The sequence below is a fragment of the Mercurialis annua genome, linkage group LG7 (assembly GCF_937616625.2).
Source record: "Mercurialis annua linkage group LG7, ddMerAnnu1.2, whole genome shotgun sequence".
Lineage (NCBI taxonomy): Eukaryota > Viridiplantae > Streptophyta > Magnoliopsida > Malpighiales > Euphorbiaceae > Mercurialis > Mercurialis annua.
Window position 1 is genome coordinate 1,565,012 of NC_065576.1, and position 17,840 is coordinate 1,582,851.

General features: G+C 28.7%; 2 protein-coding genes across 6 annotated transcripts; one reads left to right on the forward strand and one right to left on the reverse strand.

Moving 5' to 3' along the window:
- Positions 1 to 506: 506 nt before the first annotated feature.
- On the reverse strand, positions 507 to 1,587 carry LOC126656342 (signaling peptide TAXIMIN 2). Its single transcript, XM_050350886.2, has 2 exons — positions 1,376 to 1,587; positions 507 to 819 (listed from the first exon to the last, which is right to left on the reverse strand). The coding sequence occupies exons 1-2, from the start codon at positions 1,471 to 1,473 to the stop codon at positions 696 to 698; spliced, it is 222 nt and encodes a 73-aa protein (XP_050206843.1). The 5' UTR covers positions 1,474 to 1,587; the 3' UTR covers positions 507 to 695.
- Positions 1,588 to 7,797: 6,210 nt separating this feature from the next.
- On the forward strand, positions 7,798 to 10,233 carry LOC126654832 (uncharacterized). Of its 5 annotated transcripts, XM_056103877.1 has the most exons (4): positions 7,799 to 8,205; positions 9,104 to 9,213; positions 9,740 to 9,840; positions 9,921 to 10,233. In XM_056103877.1, exons 1-4 carry the CDS (start codon positions 7,943 to 7,945, stop codon positions 10,056 to 10,058), a joined length of 612 nt encoding a protein of 203 aa, XP_055959852.1. In that variant the 5' UTR covers positions 7,799 to 7,942; the 3' UTR covers positions 10,059 to 10,233. The 5 variants fall into 5 exon arrangements, 1 of the variants encoding a protein (XP_055959852.1); XR_008789592.1 differs by adding an exon at positions 8,970 to 9,014 and having other exon boundaries at positions 7,798 to 8,205; positions 9,104 to 10,233; XR_008789593.1 differs by adding an exon at positions 8,973 to 9,014 and having other exon boundaries at positions 7,798 to 8,205; positions 9,104 to 10,233.
- Positions 10,234 to 17,840: the final 7,607 nt, after the last annotated feature.

Here is a 17,840-nt window from a genome sequence, read left to right on the forward strand (position 1 = left end):
AAAATTATGTAGTTTGTCTTTTACATTTATAAGAAATTTTGCGAATAAAGTTGTGCATTGCGTTGCACAAACAATTCGCCCTATGTTGATTACCATAAATGGTTAATCCGCAACAGCTAACAGCCACCAGTTATAAAAAACAGCTGAACTAAACAGGCCCTAAATGATATTATCTCGGTTTAAAAAAAATGAACCTACCAGATAATGGAGTGGTTAACCAAATGAAACCATAAATTAGTGTTTGATCATATGATGTTTATGAAGGACAATAATGATAATTAGAATAAATAACTTGTCACTATAGATCATTAACTCAATAAAAAAAATCAAACATTAGATGTTAGTAATTATTAACTCAATAAAAAAATCAAACATTAGATGTTAGTAATTATTGTGATTAACTAGATACAAATACATTCAGATTGACTAATAATTGTGATTAACTAGATACTCATACATTCATAAAAAAAAAACTAGATACTCATACACAACGACAATTTAGAAACTAATTAGTAATTAGGAATCTTGAATTAATGAACAAATAAATAGAGACATCAATATCCAATGCTTCAATCTCTAAACAAATTAATTAACACAAATTAAATGTAATAATGAACAAAAATCATTAAATTGTTAATCAATCTACACATAAACCCTAACAACAACAAAATTATCCCATAAATCTCACAAAATCTCTAACAAGGAATCTGTTGAGTAAACCATTTAAGAACTTTAATCGGAAGCTTTACAATGCTCATTGCCAAATTCGCCAGACCCGCACAACACACACAACATGGGCATAAACAACTCAATATAGTCCTGTAAATTGCAAAAACACCCACAAACTCAATTATTCATCAATTTATACCCAATTGTCACAAAATTAAAAAAAATCTTTAAATTATCTTTTTTAATGAAAATTCACTCTCAAGAGCCGAAGCTTATGATCACTATCAAATTTGGGAAATTTTAGAATATGTACCGCCCGCAAGTCCACATATTCGACAATTTTGGACTATAAGCAGCCCTCATCACAATCACTTCATCTATTATAAAGGGCGTGATCGGAATTTGAACGCACGACTATGACGTTTAGATGGCTGAAACTCAGACCACCAGACCAATCCGAACAACTTCATTTATCAAATTTCGGAATGTGGACTTCCCATAAGTCTACATATCTAGGCTGTAATTGGCCAGTAATCCACTCCCAACCACTTTATTGATTAAAACGGTTTGAACCCGCGATCATAACGTCAAATAGCTGAGACTTACACCACTCAACCGAACCCGTGCGGGCATCTTTAAATAATGTTGATCGTGAATGCAGTAAAAAAAGAAAAAAAAAATCAAGAACGAAGAAAATATAAGTTACCCGATGACCCAGATGACTGCACCAACAAGAGATAAAACCAAGGCAATCAAAGCAAATGGCAATCCAATCAAGAAACCCAACGGTCTACAATCGCCCATTTTCTTGAAATCTTCGTATTTTTTCTGTTTTCAACGATAAATTTTGATTGAAATTTGGAGAAGGAACCGAGTTGACTGAGTTATTTATGTGAGAGTTGGTATTATATAGATTCCATAATATATTGCGACTCAGACGCGGATGATTGTAATTTCTATAACTGCTGCCTTGTTGGGTTTTCTGTATGGACTATTTTACCCTTTTGAAAGTGCAATTTTTGGTCTGTTTTAACTTTTTAAGTGTTTTAATTTTTAAAAGTCGGTGGGTAATTTTGGAATTAAAAGTTTGGGATTTTCGTGTCTGTTTCTTTTGGGTGACTAGTCTCAATATGGCAGCCGGCCAGCGGCTAAATCAAACTCAAGGGTTGCCTTATTCAAAATAATGTTCTAATTATGTTTTTAAAAACAATACTATTATATATTGTAATTGTAGGAGAATAATTAGTTATGTTTTGGTACAAATAATAATAATAATAATTTCTATTAATTCATATTAAATTTAAGACAATAAGACTCAATAATTTAAATTATTACCATTTTAAATTTAATTATATATATTCACTTAATTTTATGACGGTATATATATGTTTCTCTGATTTTTTTTTCTTTAAAATGTTCTCTAATTAAAGAAAAGTTTGACTCCCATTTTTTTTGATCGGACTTCTAATATTGAAAAATAAAATCTTAATTTTTTTTCAGGTAAGTCATCCTCAATTTTTATTTTTAAAATGCTTAATAGTAGAGTATTTATCACACATTTAATAAAATTGATAGAAAACTTTCAATATAAATAAAAATTAACTATTTCTTTAGTCAGATTAATTTTAAGAAAAAAAATATTAGCCAGATTAAACTCTTGTAACTTAAAATATAGTCATCTTTGAAGTTTGAATAACTCTATTACTTGAAAAATATAACCACAATGTAGTAGAGAAAAAAAAAACTTTGAAAAATATGACCACAAAAGTTTTGTGCAAAGTCTCAATGAATGTGAGTTTATGGGCCTAATTTCTTGACTGTGCTCACAGCTTTAGGCCATTTCTTTTCTTAGCTTGAGGCCCAATAGAACAAATAAATATATAAATTTTGTGCAGTGTTCTTACTTAAAATTATCATGAGATGGAATAACTGAAATAATAGTGTTTGCATGAAAAAAATTTAATAGACTCCATGTATTGTTTAATTTTTGTTGATGGTACATATTTTTTCTATTTTCAGTGTGATATTAAATTTCATTTTATATATAATTTTTTTATGTGGATATGTGGCACCTAAATTTTAATTCATAAATAAAATATACTTTTATAGCCAAAAAATATTTATCGTCAATAGACTTTCATTTTTTTTATAAATATGCAATCTATGCTCTCTTAATTTAAGAGAGATAAAAGCAAAATAAGACATTTAATATGAGAAAAATTATACTACAATGTAACTACTGTACCATGCTATTCGTGTGTTAATCATGTGAAATTTTTAATGATTAAAAATAAATAGTAATTAAAATTTTTTTTATCGCAAATACTCATTGACTTGTTATAAATATAACATATCAATGAGATAGAAACTTTTCATGATATGATGTTTTTATGTGACACTCATATCAGATCTAATAGCGGCATGTCAAATATTTAGAAAAAATTACCAAAAAATTCAAAAAACGGTAAAAGATTCAAAAATACGCACTTTCAATTTCATTTAATATTTAAAAAATTTCACTAAATATCTAAAAGTTTTGGCTTTATATATTCATATATCATAAATATACTATTAAAGATGTATTTCTTTATGGTATTAAAAATATATATAAAAAAAATACGCGAAATGTGAAAATAAAGTCATTTTTTGAGGTAATTCTATAATTAATCCAAATATTCATATGATGTGTGGTTAGTAGAATTGAAACAGATTATTTTTTATAATTTGATATTGTCATCTACCTATGAATTTCTCTATCTTTTTATATATATTTCAGGTTCATAGTAATTTATTATTTTAATGTGTAACATTTTATTTTATATGAAATTCAAATTGTTAAATTGTTTTTTATTGTATATATGTACATATACATATATAAGTGTATGTATATATATGTGCAGAGTCTACGGACACGTAAGTTTTACATACAAACAAAAAACTCTTCACCACAAACACCATGAAAGTAAGACAAAAAGCTCTTCTTCACATCTTTTGCTGCCATTCTCCACTTCTTTCAAAATATCATTATTCTTTTCTCACATTTCCCTTTCGGAAAATTATAAAATAATGCCGTTCTATATGTCATTCGTATAATAAATTAATAGTGCATTAATTATATCGGATTTCAACTAACTATTTTTGATTATCGGGAGAAATATTTTTTTTGCGTTTGTAAAAATACCTACTATCTTATAGCACATATTATTTGATATTTTTCGACTAATTTAGGGTCGAGCCATATGTGTATTTTTTTTGGTACGTAAATGGATAAATATTGTCAGCTGCATTGCAATATACAATAATCTACTAAACCCCACATTGCCTACTCCCATGAGTTGACATGTTTATTAATTATTTCGTTTTCCTACTTATAATTTCATATCACATTGACCAAGATTGCTTACCTACTATGGCTATAAATTTGTATTAAAATAATTATACATAGTACTTATTTTTTTCTCAAAATAATTAATATATAACTCAATTGATATTATATTATTTAATTAATTCTTAGATTATAAATTTAAATTTTTGATATTTTTAATTAGAAGTGTGAATAATGTCATTATCGAGTCGGATGCTATGAGTATAATGTTGGATATTTGAAATTCTTTCAGAGATGTTGAGAAAGTGAGTGTGATGAATTTTCGAAGCAATTTTAATTTATCTTTTGTTTATGCATGGCGATCTGTAAATTAGGTGGCGCATACGCTCATTCCATTTCAAATAATCAGGAATCATTTGAATTTTCTTTTGAATTTCTTATAGCTGTAATTTTTTTGGGAAATGAGATAATATAATAGGTTGAATATATAGTCTGACTCCTGAACTTGTACCTTTTTATCCATCTAACCCCTAAATTTAACGTCTCACCCATCAAATCTTTGAACTTGTTAAATAATTCGATTTGACCCTCGAATTTGATAAATACGTAAACATTAAACCCCTCCATACACAAATTCTTATAGAATTTTTCAAGTGTCAGGTGGACAATGAGAGGTTCAATGTTTACGTATATATCAAGTTCATGGGTCAAATCGGATTATTTAACAAATTCAGAGATTTAATAGGTGAAACGTTAAGTTCAGGATTTAGATGGATAAAACGGTATAAGTTCAGGGGTCAAACAATGTATTAAGCCTAATATAATATATGTATCACTGAGTTTGAATAAAAAAACACAAAGTGTAGATGAATTTCAAATACTAGGCAGCCTAACGTTATTTGTGTGAGTATGTAGAGGTGATTACCTAATTTTATAATTTTGACAGTTTTGAATGTTAATCTATTCCTAACAACTAATAAAATTTCAAAAATTTATTATTTTTATCAATATCAACTTTTTTGTTTGTTAACTATAGTCCATATATTTGTTTAGTTATACAAATTAAAAATGTTTTTCCCACGTGAAATTATTAATGCTAGCATGTTAAAATATGAGCACCAATTGAATAAAAAAAGATAAATACAAAAAAATAATCACAGAATAACTATCACATAAATAAAATTAAACTCAATTCATTCAACTAAACGGATTTGACTAAAATTAAAATAAAAACTTTAAATTAAATTTAATGAGAACTAAAATTTGGTTAAAATGTATAATATCAAAAATTCTATGGTTTTTTTTTCTTATGAAGTTCCGGGACAGTTAAGCAAGGCTGTATAGTTTGAAAGTCGGAAAATCAGTTTCTGTCCAAGGTTATGAGGTTTTTTTACCCACGAAGCGATGAAACTATCCCAACAAACGAGCCATAATCTTCGAGGACTTGTAATGTATTAAAAAGTTGGTTTGATCTCGCACAATTTTTTTAGAGAAGGGGAAAATTGCAAAGAGAAATTAGAAAATGGAGCTTTTTGATTTTAAAAAATGAAGAATTATTTTTGATAGTGAAAGATAGATTCGTAATTACAACATAATAAGCAGCAACTACACAATTATTGCAAATTTGAGGACCCATTTGGTAACATGTATGTCCATATCAATAAACAGGACCATTTTGCAAATAAAGACATCTTCATGTCTCTCTCACTTTTGAACTTCTCTCTATTTACTTTCTTTCATATGGTCCACATTTGATCCATATGTTTATATGTACATCCTCGAGTAATTCAATTAGTGGTACATTTTCTGTTCAAACCGATTTTTTTTTCCTTAAATGTTAGATGCAAATTTTTAATTTTGACATATAAATACACGAATTATCAGGTCTTTGTATATATGACCAAGTTTCCGTTTTTGGTGAAAAACGGTGCCGTTGGTATTAAACGTTGCCGTTTTAGGTCAAACACGGTGCCGTTTTATGTCAAAAACGGGATTCGTGTTATATATGTAAAAAATTGATAGTTCGTGTATTTATATGCCAAAATTAAAAGTTCGTGTCAAATACCAAAAACACGCGAAAGTTGGTAAGTTTTGGACCAATTAAACCTTTTTTTTAATAAAAGTTTAAAACATTTAAAAATAAATTGAATACAAACAATAAGTATAATTGATATTTTTTTGATTTAGTTTGATTTATTTACTTTAGTTTATACCAAACAATTGATTTTTTTTTTCCTTATAAAGATCTAACTAAAAAAATTAAGAAAATCTAATTTCAAATCAATTGAACTCAATTTATCAGTTCAGTTCAATTAATTACTTTCATTTCGGTATTGAACATTCCTACTTGACCGATATGATTAATTACTTGCAAATTCATCACTCATTCTTCGTATTGATAAACCAGCTTTTTGAAATTTTAACCTGTACATATATAATATACATGATGGAAACTAAATTCCAGTATAATTATAACAAAACTGAGTTGTACGGCGCTATCCTTATGAGAGAATTTTAGCACTCGCCCAAAAGACGAAAGTTTGACGGTATCAGAACCCGAGTCCACAAGAGTCGCCAAAGTTTGAAGATTAAAAGGTGATTTGTCCGAATCTCCATAAAGACCGACTCCTAAAGGACTTGGTAAAAGCGCGTTGCCCAATATCGTTAGAAACTTAAGACACGAAGAATCATATCTAGAAGAACGAATATATATGACCTCTTTCATATTCAAAGGCAAACTCCTGTTTACAAAGATAAATTTATTCAGGAATTTATTCTTGAATAAGACTTTCTCTGAATAGGGAATCTCTTTCCTATTCAAATACAATGCTACTAAGTAGGAACCATTTTCCTATTTGAAGACTACTAAGTATTCTCTCAACTACTATATAAAGAGTTTGAGATATATCTGAAAACACAATTACATTCATCTATGTAAAATGTTGCGTAAAAGCTAAACTGACTTTAGCATCGGAAAATTAATCGGACAACTACCATCTGATTAGCTATTTATCCTATTTTGTAAGTTTTATCGTCAGATCAGAAGACAGACTCCATCGATACACATCTATGTAATCTAATAATCTAATTAATAGATGATTTAACATTTTTGTATTTGTCATTAAGAAATTGATGTTATGCATATTGATTGTGACAAAATCTTGGAGAAATGGAAGTGAATCAAATTGAAATAGACAAATTAGTGATAGCAAAGAATATCTGTTACATGCGGCCAATGTTTTATTACTCTACACATACTCAAGCAACTCAATTAAGCATTCGTTCCAAATCAAATTGAATTAAACTAATTAAGTTTAAATAAACTTTTTATTCAATTTATTTCAAATTTGAATTGATTTAAAAAAAACAAATCAATCAAATCAAATAATTTCTTTTATAGATTTTCTGAATTTGATTTAAATTAATCAATTCGGTTAATGTTCACTTAAGTTGCGCACATTTCTAATTAAGAAATATTGTTTTTTACTTCCAAATTTATAACTCATTTTTATATTTTACCGATGAACTACAATTTAAATGATATGTACACTAAACATAATTATGTTAAAATTGTGGAATCAAATCCTACCATATCGGCAAATATCTCTTTTCTGTGATGATTCAAAAGAAAACATTTGTTTGAAATTATTCACTAATTACACATATATAATCTAATAATTTAATAAATAAATTGATTTATCATTTTTGTACTTGTCATTTAAGGATTTGATGGCCTCTAGATGTAAAATTGTACTGTGACAAATCTTGGAGAAATGAAATTGAATCAAATTGGGGTTGTTCTACAATACCACTTAAGTTTAGGTACCACTGGCTTGCATAGCCGTTAGATCATTCTCTGATTAATGTCCTCCGTTGATTATTTGACCATTTATTTATTCAGCCGGTGACGAATTTAAATCACAGTTAGAATTCGGTGACAATGGTACTATGAATAATAATAACAGTGAGACTATGAATAATAAGAGTGAAGGAGGTGAGAATGGTAACGGCGGCGGCGGCGTTGGTGGTGGAGATGGGATAATGAATTGGCAAAATGCCCCCTTACATGTAGCTTGTTTAAGGATCGCTACTCCGGTTGATCAGTTGCCGAGAATTGATGCTGAGCTTGCTCAATCTCAGCATGTTGTAACTAAATATTCAGCTCTTGGTCAGGGTTTGGCGGTGATGATAAGGAGCTCGATCAATTCATGGTATGTTATGTTGTTATTATGTTATTTACTCTGTTCTTAAAAAGATTGGAACTTTTATCAATTTTTTAACCAAAGCTTGCAAAGGTAGGATTTTTGTTCGATTTGATGATATGGGTTGTCAAGTTTCATGAGAATTTGGAGTGAATTGGCCGAAAATTTTAGAATTTTATTTGGTATACTTGAATTGGCTTTTGGGATTTTATGAGATAGGATTTTGAAGTGTTTTATTGACTTTTAATTTATATAGTCTTTGTTTGGAAAATTTTGGGTGGAGATGAATGCACAGACAGCTTTCCGAGAAAATTGAAGTTGGAAAGTTTGATAGTCTCTCATTTTGATTGCTCAGTGAACTTATTATCTCTCATTTTGATTGTTTAGTAAACTTATTATTTCTCATTTTGATTGCTTAGTAAACTTATTATTTCTCATTTTGATTGCTTAATGGATCAGTAGGTTTTAGATGTTATTGGTTAGTATTACATGTATGCAAACATGATGAAAGTGTGTACATCCTTCTTGAGAATTTTAAATTTTGTGATTGTTTGCAGTAGTTCTCTGATTTTAGCTATCATTGGCAATTATGAAATACATTACAAGTCTTATTATCTGATTTTGATGAGATTCATTTGTTAGAACTTAAAGCTAGGACTGGTATGTATCTCTATTCTCCATGTTGGTTAATTAATGGTAGAAGCTCTCAGATTAAGTTGTAAGTGTTTTTTGTTTGACATGATTTTGTTTTACTGTATTTATCACATGACTAGTAGGTATGCTGCTTGCACATGTTGCTGAAACAGGGTTTTTAACGGGTATGTTATTGGAAAATTTACACATTCAACCTTCTTTTCCTCGGTTCTTATTACTTTTGTCGTTGAATCATCTAATGGTGGGGCTTAAGGACAACGGTGCATCCAACACTGTCACCAATTCCCAAAATCAGCAACAACAACTTAAGAACTTGCAGGCAGATGGCTTGTTTAATCTTTTTGCAGCAACTCCCCTTAACAGGTAACGAAAAATGAAGTTAAATGCTAGTTTTCCGTTTCAAATTCGCAATAATATGGCGCTCTGATCATCATTTTTGTCTCGTTTGAACTTGGTCAGCATTCTAAGTGCTTCGAGAGAAATTGATTAATCTGCTTATATACTAATTGTAGTTGTATTTAGTCTAAAGCTGTTAATTCCATGTTCCTGATGATTTGTGTACATTGTAGTCCCTCTTGCAAAATGTTCTTTAGTAAAGACAATTTGGGTGAAAGACTGCAAGATTCATCCATTGAGTCCATTATATCATCCAATACTGATTTGAAATCTAAAGAAAACTCTTTTTTTCTTCACAACAACATAGCTCATATCAGGAGTCTTCACAAATTGAGTTTGAACACATCAACTCCGCTATACGGTCATGCTAGGAATTATATATTTCTTTTCTTTTTAGAGAACTTCTTTTAAGTATGAGTTCCCAGAAAATTTATTGCCGATGAAAAACATTTGTACTATTTTTCACCTATTTTGTGTTACTTCTGTGATATAGTCATTTGCAGTAGATATATCATTTATCCTATTGTCGTTCAAAAGGTTCCTCCGAGAATTCATATTCTCTCAAATGCAAAGCTTGACTCGCCCTTGCGGAAGGTTGCCAAAAGTTTTTCATTTTGTAGACTCTGGTAAACATAGAAAAAGACTAACTGCTTATGTTTTTAATTTCCAATCAGGTGCAGCATTTGAAACTGAATTTCAAGCGGCAGTTCAAAAAATATGGTGACGACGAAATACCCATTGGAGAGTTGCTTGAAAAACTGATGAGAGACGCGGATAGAACTGAGATAAACTGGTTGCCTGAAATTTGTTAGCGCAACGGGCAGCATCAAGGTTTCTTTCTTGATGAAATTGTAACCTTCACCATGGTGTCCTTATTTTTGGCTTTAAATGCTGAATTTGATAATTTTTTGGCTGCTAGGATCTTCATATCATGTAATTCGAAGAGAATACAGGGTTCCTGTTAATAAAAATATTTCAGAGATCCAATTGCACAATTCTTATTTCAAATTATTTGTCAAATCTCAATTTGGAATTCAACAAGTTCAACAGCTTTGTGATTTTTTTTATCTGTGGGTAATGCCTTTGCAGATTTGAACATTATAATCAACAAATGTCAAATAAATCTAACAGGTTTATAAATTTAACTATGATAATTTGAACCTTGTACACCATAAAAAATCTGAATTTAGCTACTAAGTGAAATGTTGTTTCATACATATGATCAAATAATTTTCTCCAAAGGGTAATTTTAGAAACAAAAACTGCACATAAAACCAAAATAACATAAACACAAACTGCAGCCCATCAATTAACATTATTTTCTCATCTGCAATCAAACAAAAGGGTAACTGTCTGAACTACAAAATTACATAATCTAATACAATGAACAGATGCAGTCAAATATAAACAAAAAAAGTTAACTTTCTCAGGAAACCAAACCAAAGATCCATACACAGACATAAGAATGAGACAATTCTAACAAAAACATCAGGAACCAAACCAAAGACACATATGCAGACATTAGGAGTGAGTCAATTTTATGAGCAAAAGAATACCTTCAGCTGTTGAAAGAAGCAGACTCTACCAAAGAAAGGTCATATTTCTCGAGATCATAAGGAAAAACTCCACACCAACGTATTTCAGGGACACCTTGAAATTTAGCATCCTAGGCCATTTGCTTGCAAAATAGAAGTGATGGACAAAAGAAAAGAGAAATCAATTCACTCTGACTTTTGATTGACTTGAATTTCAATGAAACCAAAATCGTGCATTAATCAATTAAGAAGCTAACTGTGGAACAAAACCAAACCAATATGGATCAGAATCAACCAAGCAGCAGACAGGCAGACACAAATCCTCATTCAGAATCTGCAAGAACGTGCTAATCATTTCACTGAATAATGACTAATGACTAACATTCTAAGGTACACATCTGAACAATACTTAACCAAATTATTAACATAAAATGCAATTATATTAAATTCAAGAACACTATAATAAATAACCTAACTCACCTATTCTAAAAGCATTGCATTATTATCTTAATGTGAGAATTTCATGTCTTTTTGGTAAATCAGATGAGCAAAAATCGAATTACAAAAAGCAGCAGATATTGGAAATATTCAACTATTTACACGTCCAAAACCCTAAGAAATTATTAAAAATAATAATTGTAACAAATTACAGGAAGCGAAACTAACCAGTTAGTCTGCTATAAGCACACTTGAACAACGTTATAACCAAAATTGGCATACATTATATAGTTCTCTCCTTTACCATATAGACGAGTGAATCAAAGAACATGAGGACAACAAGTCGTTGTCTTGATCCTTCTTGGTTGAACAAAAATATCACAGCTGCCAGTTACTATCAATTACAAACACTATCATCAATTATTAACTAAGCATACAAGCTTCTACTCCACATACAAACGAGTTCAACAAAATGAGTTGTGATTGGTTTGCTTAAAAATTCAATGTAACATTATTTACGTCTCTTACTTGTTGAACAGTTCAGTTTGGCTAAATAACATAATGCCATGGCAGTTCTTCCATCATTCCCCCCATATAACTTCTTATAAATGCTCAAAATCCTAAACAAAAAGACAGTAATTAATGAAGTGAATAATCATACATGAACTTTATGTAATCCACTGAAGACAGCATTAAAGTAAATTAACCTCATAAGCCCCCGTTTCTTCCGAGTCATCAAATTGCAGACCACAATTGTCGCAATTGCTGCAAATGTATAAGCCTCTGTTTTCTGCTTCATCACCGGCAGCAACAACTTTAGCACCGCCTTCGCCCTCTGCTTCCAGCTTTGTCTTCTTCAAAGGTGATTGGCTACCGTCAAATAACCGCTCATCGATGCTTTTGGAAGCCATCCTCGATATATTCCTTTAAACAAAACAGAAAAATGTAAAGGATAAATAATTTTTTCGATTAGTTTAAGTTTAGGAAAGAAAATTAAAAGAAAAGAAAAAAAAATACTTAAATGAAAAAAAAGCTAAACTTACCTGCTATAACAGGTTATATTTGGTGAATGACACATGTGGTATCCAAACTTCAGTGGTACCGTATATGAAGCCATCAAATTGAAATAGGCAAATTGAGACAGCGAACGAATATCAATTACATGTGGCCATTGTTTTATTACTCTAATCCTAAACTTTAAATTTTGAAAGTTTGACAAATTTAAATATTAGTTTAAAAAATTGAAAATTTATAGTAATTTCACATTACCGCGCGGATATAAAACTAATAACTATAATCAACAAACATTTATTTTGCCATGTATTTGACTCAAAAGACAAGGTCAAGTTCATAGTTTTGAAAAAACAAACACCTTAAACTTGGTATTTTGGGTCGTTTTACCTTTTTAGATGTAGTGTCAAAAAATAATTGAAACATTTTATAATTAGAGCTGCTGTGGCAAAAAATTATTAGACAATTTAAAGCTGAAAGAATAAAATAAATCAAAATACCAAATTCAAAGTGTTTATTTTCCGAAGTCATAAATTTAATTTTAATTGATCTTTTATATCAAATTTAGGAGGTAAAATGAACCTTTATTATAACTATCATATTCCTAATCACTTCAATCAAGCAACTTAGCCAAAGTAGTACATTTCCTGATAGTTGGGAAAAATTACGCATATACATCATTTGTTGCGAAATTGTAAATAGGAAAATCACACGTACAATATCTTTCCAAAATATCCACTCTAACTAAGATCACAAAATAATTTAATCACATAGTTTGATTAAAAACAAAAGGTCTAATATCTTAAAAATTCCGACTTTTCATCTTCTTTTCAATCGTACCCCGACGTTGTAAATCATCAATTTTACCATATTTTGCATTTTTTCATTTCAATTGTACCTTAAAGCATAAAATTGAATTTTTTTTATTAGACAAAAATTCTCTAAATTGATTCTTTTTGCATTAGATTAACTTTTTACACTAAAATTACCATTTTTGAACAACTTTATTGAATTTTTGTCAAATAATTAAAGGTCAAATTTATGCTTCAGGGTACAATTGAAATGAAAAAATATAAAATGGGATAAAATTGACAAATTTTAAACATCAGGATAGGATTGAAAAGGGGATGAAAGATCGGGGTTTTTTTAAGACATTAAGCCAAAACAAAATAGCAAAATGCATATTTAAGTCCATATATTATCAGATTTTTATTAATTGCTTTATCCATTTCTAATTGTTAAAATTGAATCCCAATACTTTTAATTTTATAAATATTATATCCGACATGGAAATGAAGTGCACGTACTTCGTGCGCTATTAATTGTCTAGGATAAATATTTTCCTTGTTTTTTAACATTAACATTTTATCAGTTAGGTACATGCAATGTTATTTTTATTGAAAGTAAGTCCCTCAATCAATTCTTTTAGTTTGACTTAACATTATTGATATTTTTATGACGGAAAAATTTAATATCTATAAATTAAAAAAATGGCAATTCAATGTACATAAATTATAGTAAATTTTTTTAATCCTAATATATAATACTACAAAGACCTAAAAATGTATTCCAAAGAAAATTGAGATATTGTTGTTCAGTTGGTTTAAAGTGGAAGTACTAAAGTCATTGTCATTTTACGATCGGAAAGGAACTCATGGATCGGAACAGCTTCATAATTTAGAGAAATTAGGAAAACATAAATGCAACGGTACTTCTATTTATTGTCATTTAATTCACATAATTCATGCCTTCAATTAATTATTAATTCAATCATATTCGAACTTCAGTCCCTTTTTTTATTATAGAAAAATGCTATTTAACCCAACAATTTTAACCTATATTATTGTATCGCTTTACGTGACATGCTTTTATTTGCTCGGTTACTATCGAAAAATATATGTTTCATTTTTCCACTTTAAATTGATCCACTTATTTGCTGGCACATCATGTGGTACAATAAAACAAGTTCAATTTATTAGGTTAAATAGCACTGTTCCTTTTTTTTAATAGAGAAGAAATATTTAGATAGACCGAGTCTACCACATCATTTAAAGAATAAGCCAATCATTAAAATAAGAATTAATGTAAAAAAATCACGAATTTTACATGTTTTTTTATTTTAATCACGCAATTTAAATTTTATCATTTTCATACACGAACTATCATTTTTTTTCCAAATTCATATATGGCGCTGAGGTGGCGCTCATTTATTGATGTAAATGACTTCCACCTCAGCGAACTACATCAATGGAGCCGTGACATCTCAACACCGTGTATGAATTTGAAAAAAGTGGTAGTTCATGCATGGAAATGACAAAATTTAAATTGCGTGATTAAAATGAAAAAACATGTAAAGTTCGTAATTTTTTTTGACATTATCTCTTAAAATAATAGTAAAATTGTAATAAATGTATGCATTAATTTTTTTTTTTATAATTTTACCATCATTTTAATGAAGTATTATAAGTTATAACGTAATTGGTTAGCCAATGAATAACTTAACATTTGATGTTAACAAGAAGTTTTTATTATCCATTTGTTGTTGTGAAATTAAACATATAGGAATTAAATGATAATTAATCAAAAAGATATATATAAATAATAAAATAGAAATATTAATAATACACAGAGAAATGAATAAAATACTGACTAATATCAAAAGAAGATATAAGGAAATGATATAAATTTACTTCAATGTCCAAAACCATGATCATCCAAATTACTTTATAAATTCAATAAGATAAATTTTAGTTACGTTAAGGTATTTTTTTTTTCCAAAGCTATGAATTAGATAGATAGGATCAAGTTTACAAATTGATGAAAGTCATATATATTAACAAAATCTAACTATATGAACTTTCAAAATGCAAACCAAAGACAAAATCAAAAATACATATGAAACTTATAGAAAACAAGCAAAAAATAATCGAAAAAGCATAATCTGAGCCGGAATCCGCTAAACCTAGCACTTGAATTTTTCATGAGAGCGGGGTTAGATCCATGAACTCGTCCGATTTCGCCTTTGAACTTTACACACATATTCTATTTTCTGAATATTTAATTTACTTTTATTTTTCTATTTAGTGCTTTATTCTGTTTGAACTCGTGTAAACCAGAAATGAATTAATAAATAGGCTTAATTTCTTAAAAAACCCCACTTTGCATTTTTTTCGTTTATACCCTGACCTTATAAAAACAACATTTGTATCCAATTTTGAGTTTTTATGTTTCATCTCTACCCAAAAGCATTAAATTGTACTCTTTTCATTTGAAAAAAAGTTTAAAACAATCCTTCATTTTTAACTTATATACGAATTAGATATTAATGTTATTAATAGTACAAAAATACCATCTTTTTCAAAAAATTAAAAATAATAATAATTGTTTTTAATTTTTTTAAAAAATATTTCGAATTTTTTTTAATTTTTTCAACTTTTTTAAAAATATTTCCGACAAAAAAATTAAAAATAATAATACTTTTTTTTAATTTTTTATTATTTTATCAAATTAAAAAAATTAATTAATTATTTGGATGTATTTGATTATTTTTTAAGTTTAAGGATTTATTTGTATATTTTAAAATAGAAAAAAGTATGTTTTAAACTCTTTTCCAAATGAAAAAAGTACAATTTAATGCTTTTGGGTAGAGATGAAACATAAAAACCCAAAATTGGGTACAAATGGTGTTTTTACAAGGTCAGGGTATAAACGAAAAAATAGTGTAAGATGGGGTTTTTTTTAAGAAATTAAGTCTAATAAATATGAAGTTATTATTTTATTTTGGCAACTATATAATTAAGATTTTTTTACAATTTTAGTATTAATTGTAAACTTTCTATCCAATTGAGGAATGTTTTGATTGATTACAGTGTGAGAAGAATTTGCCTGTTTATCCGGTTCACGTATTTTTTAAAATTAATGAATTTAGATGTTTGTATTCTTGATTATCTCTTGATTCAACGTGTTATAGAATGATGCAGCTGGCAATTGTGCTTGATTCAATAGTTTGACGGTATTTTATTTTTTATTATTGTTTTTGTTGCATCATACGCTCTTAATCTAATAGCCGAATTGAAAATTCGACCTATTCTTTAGATAAGATTTATGGTTAAATAATTATAGTAAATAAATTAAAATTTTAGATATAATTCTACCACCTTTAAATGATTGAGTATTTTACTATTTTATATTTGATTTGGAGAAAAAAATATGTATCTCATGTAAATCTAACTGTATTTATAGTTAAGAATTTCCATCCTGTAATATTTATGGCCTTATATTTCACTTTCTTCTTCTTTGTGTGGCTGTTGAATTAAAGCTAAGTTTGAAATTTCAATCTTGTCTTTCAAGAAAGAAAAGACAATTTATTGGTATAATAAACTAACCCCATTTCCTTTAAATTTTTTTGTCATTTATAAACCATTATATATATATTTTTTTTTGAAAAGAAAAACATATTTATGTATACAATAAAGAGAATTTGTGGCATTGCTGAACCGAAATTTTGGGACCATTTGTAAAAAATGAAATAACGAAGTCTGAAAGTAGATTTTTTTATTAATTATATGGATATATATATTAAATGGCCTAATTACTTAAAAACACCCCACGTTGTAATTTTTTTTCGTTTATACCCCGACCTAGGAAAATTTTCAATTGTACCCTATTTTGGGTTTTTCGTTTTCAACTCTACCCCAACTAAGGGTACAATTAATAATTTAAATATTTTAAGGATAAAAACGTTAATAACAATTAAATAGAAGGATTTTACCATATTTTTTTTATTTGAAAAAATACAAATAAATCCTTCAACTTTCAAAAAGTGTAAACAAGTCCACATAATTAATTGTTTTTAAAAATTTATTAAAAAATTAAATTATTAAAAAAACTTTTCGATCTACCATCATACTTCTCCGATCCGTCTCTAAATTTAAACAAAAAAATTATTTTTTTTTTACTTTTGTACACTTTCGCCGGAGCCGCCGTCCCCCATCCGGAAAAGGAGGAGCAGCAACTCCTCCTTCATGTTCCTCCATGGAAAGAGGAACACTATTCCTCCATCCATGGAGGAACTGATCTGTTCCTCCAAAATGGAGGAACAGATTGCTGTTCCTCCATTTTGGAGGAACAGTTCGTTGTTCCTCCAAAATGGAGGAACAAATAGCTGTTCCTCCATTTTGGAGGAACAGCGCTGTTCCTCCAAAATGGAGGAACAGAATCTGTTCCTCCATGGAAGGAGGAATAGTGTTCCTCCTTCCATGGAGGAACACGCGGCGGCGGCGGACGACGGTTTTTTTAGGGATTTTTAATTTTTTATAATTAGTTGATTTTTTTTAAAGAGATAGTGTTTTTGTAAATTTAATAATATTTATGTTTAATTAGAATATAGGTTAAAGATGAAGGACTATTTTAATTTTTTTTTAGTTGAAAATATATCAACTTAGTGCTTCAGGGTAGAGATGAAAACGAAAAATCCAAAATAGGGTACAATTGAAAATTTTCCTAGGTCAGGGTATAAACGAAAAAAAATTACAAGGTGGGGTGTTTTTAAGTAATTAAGCCATATTAAATTATATTATATATAGTACTGTTCTTGCTCTTGAACTAAGG

Bases quoted from the DNA above. Each gene is read 5' to 3' on its own strand.
- LOC126656342 (XM_050350886.2), bottom strand. From the start codon at position 1,473: ATGGGCGATTGTAGACCGTTGGGTTTCTTGATTGGATTGCCATTTGCT. The intron at 820-1,375 runs GTAACTTATATT...TGCAATTTACAG, and splicing joins GCAGTCATCTGGGTCATCGG to GACTATATTGAGTTGTTTAT.
- LOC126654832 (XM_056103877.1), top strand. From the start codon at position 7,943: ATGAATAATAATAACAGTGAGACTATGAATAATAAGAGTGAAGGAGGT. The intron at 9,214-9,739 runs GTAACGAAAAAT...TCTGTGATATAG, and splicing joins GCAGCAACTCCCCTTAACAG to TCATTTGCAGTAGATATATC. The intron at 9,841-9,920 runs GTTGCCAAAAGT...ATTTCCAATCAG, and splicing joins TTGACTCGCCCTTGCGGAAG to GTGCAGCATTTGAAACTGAA.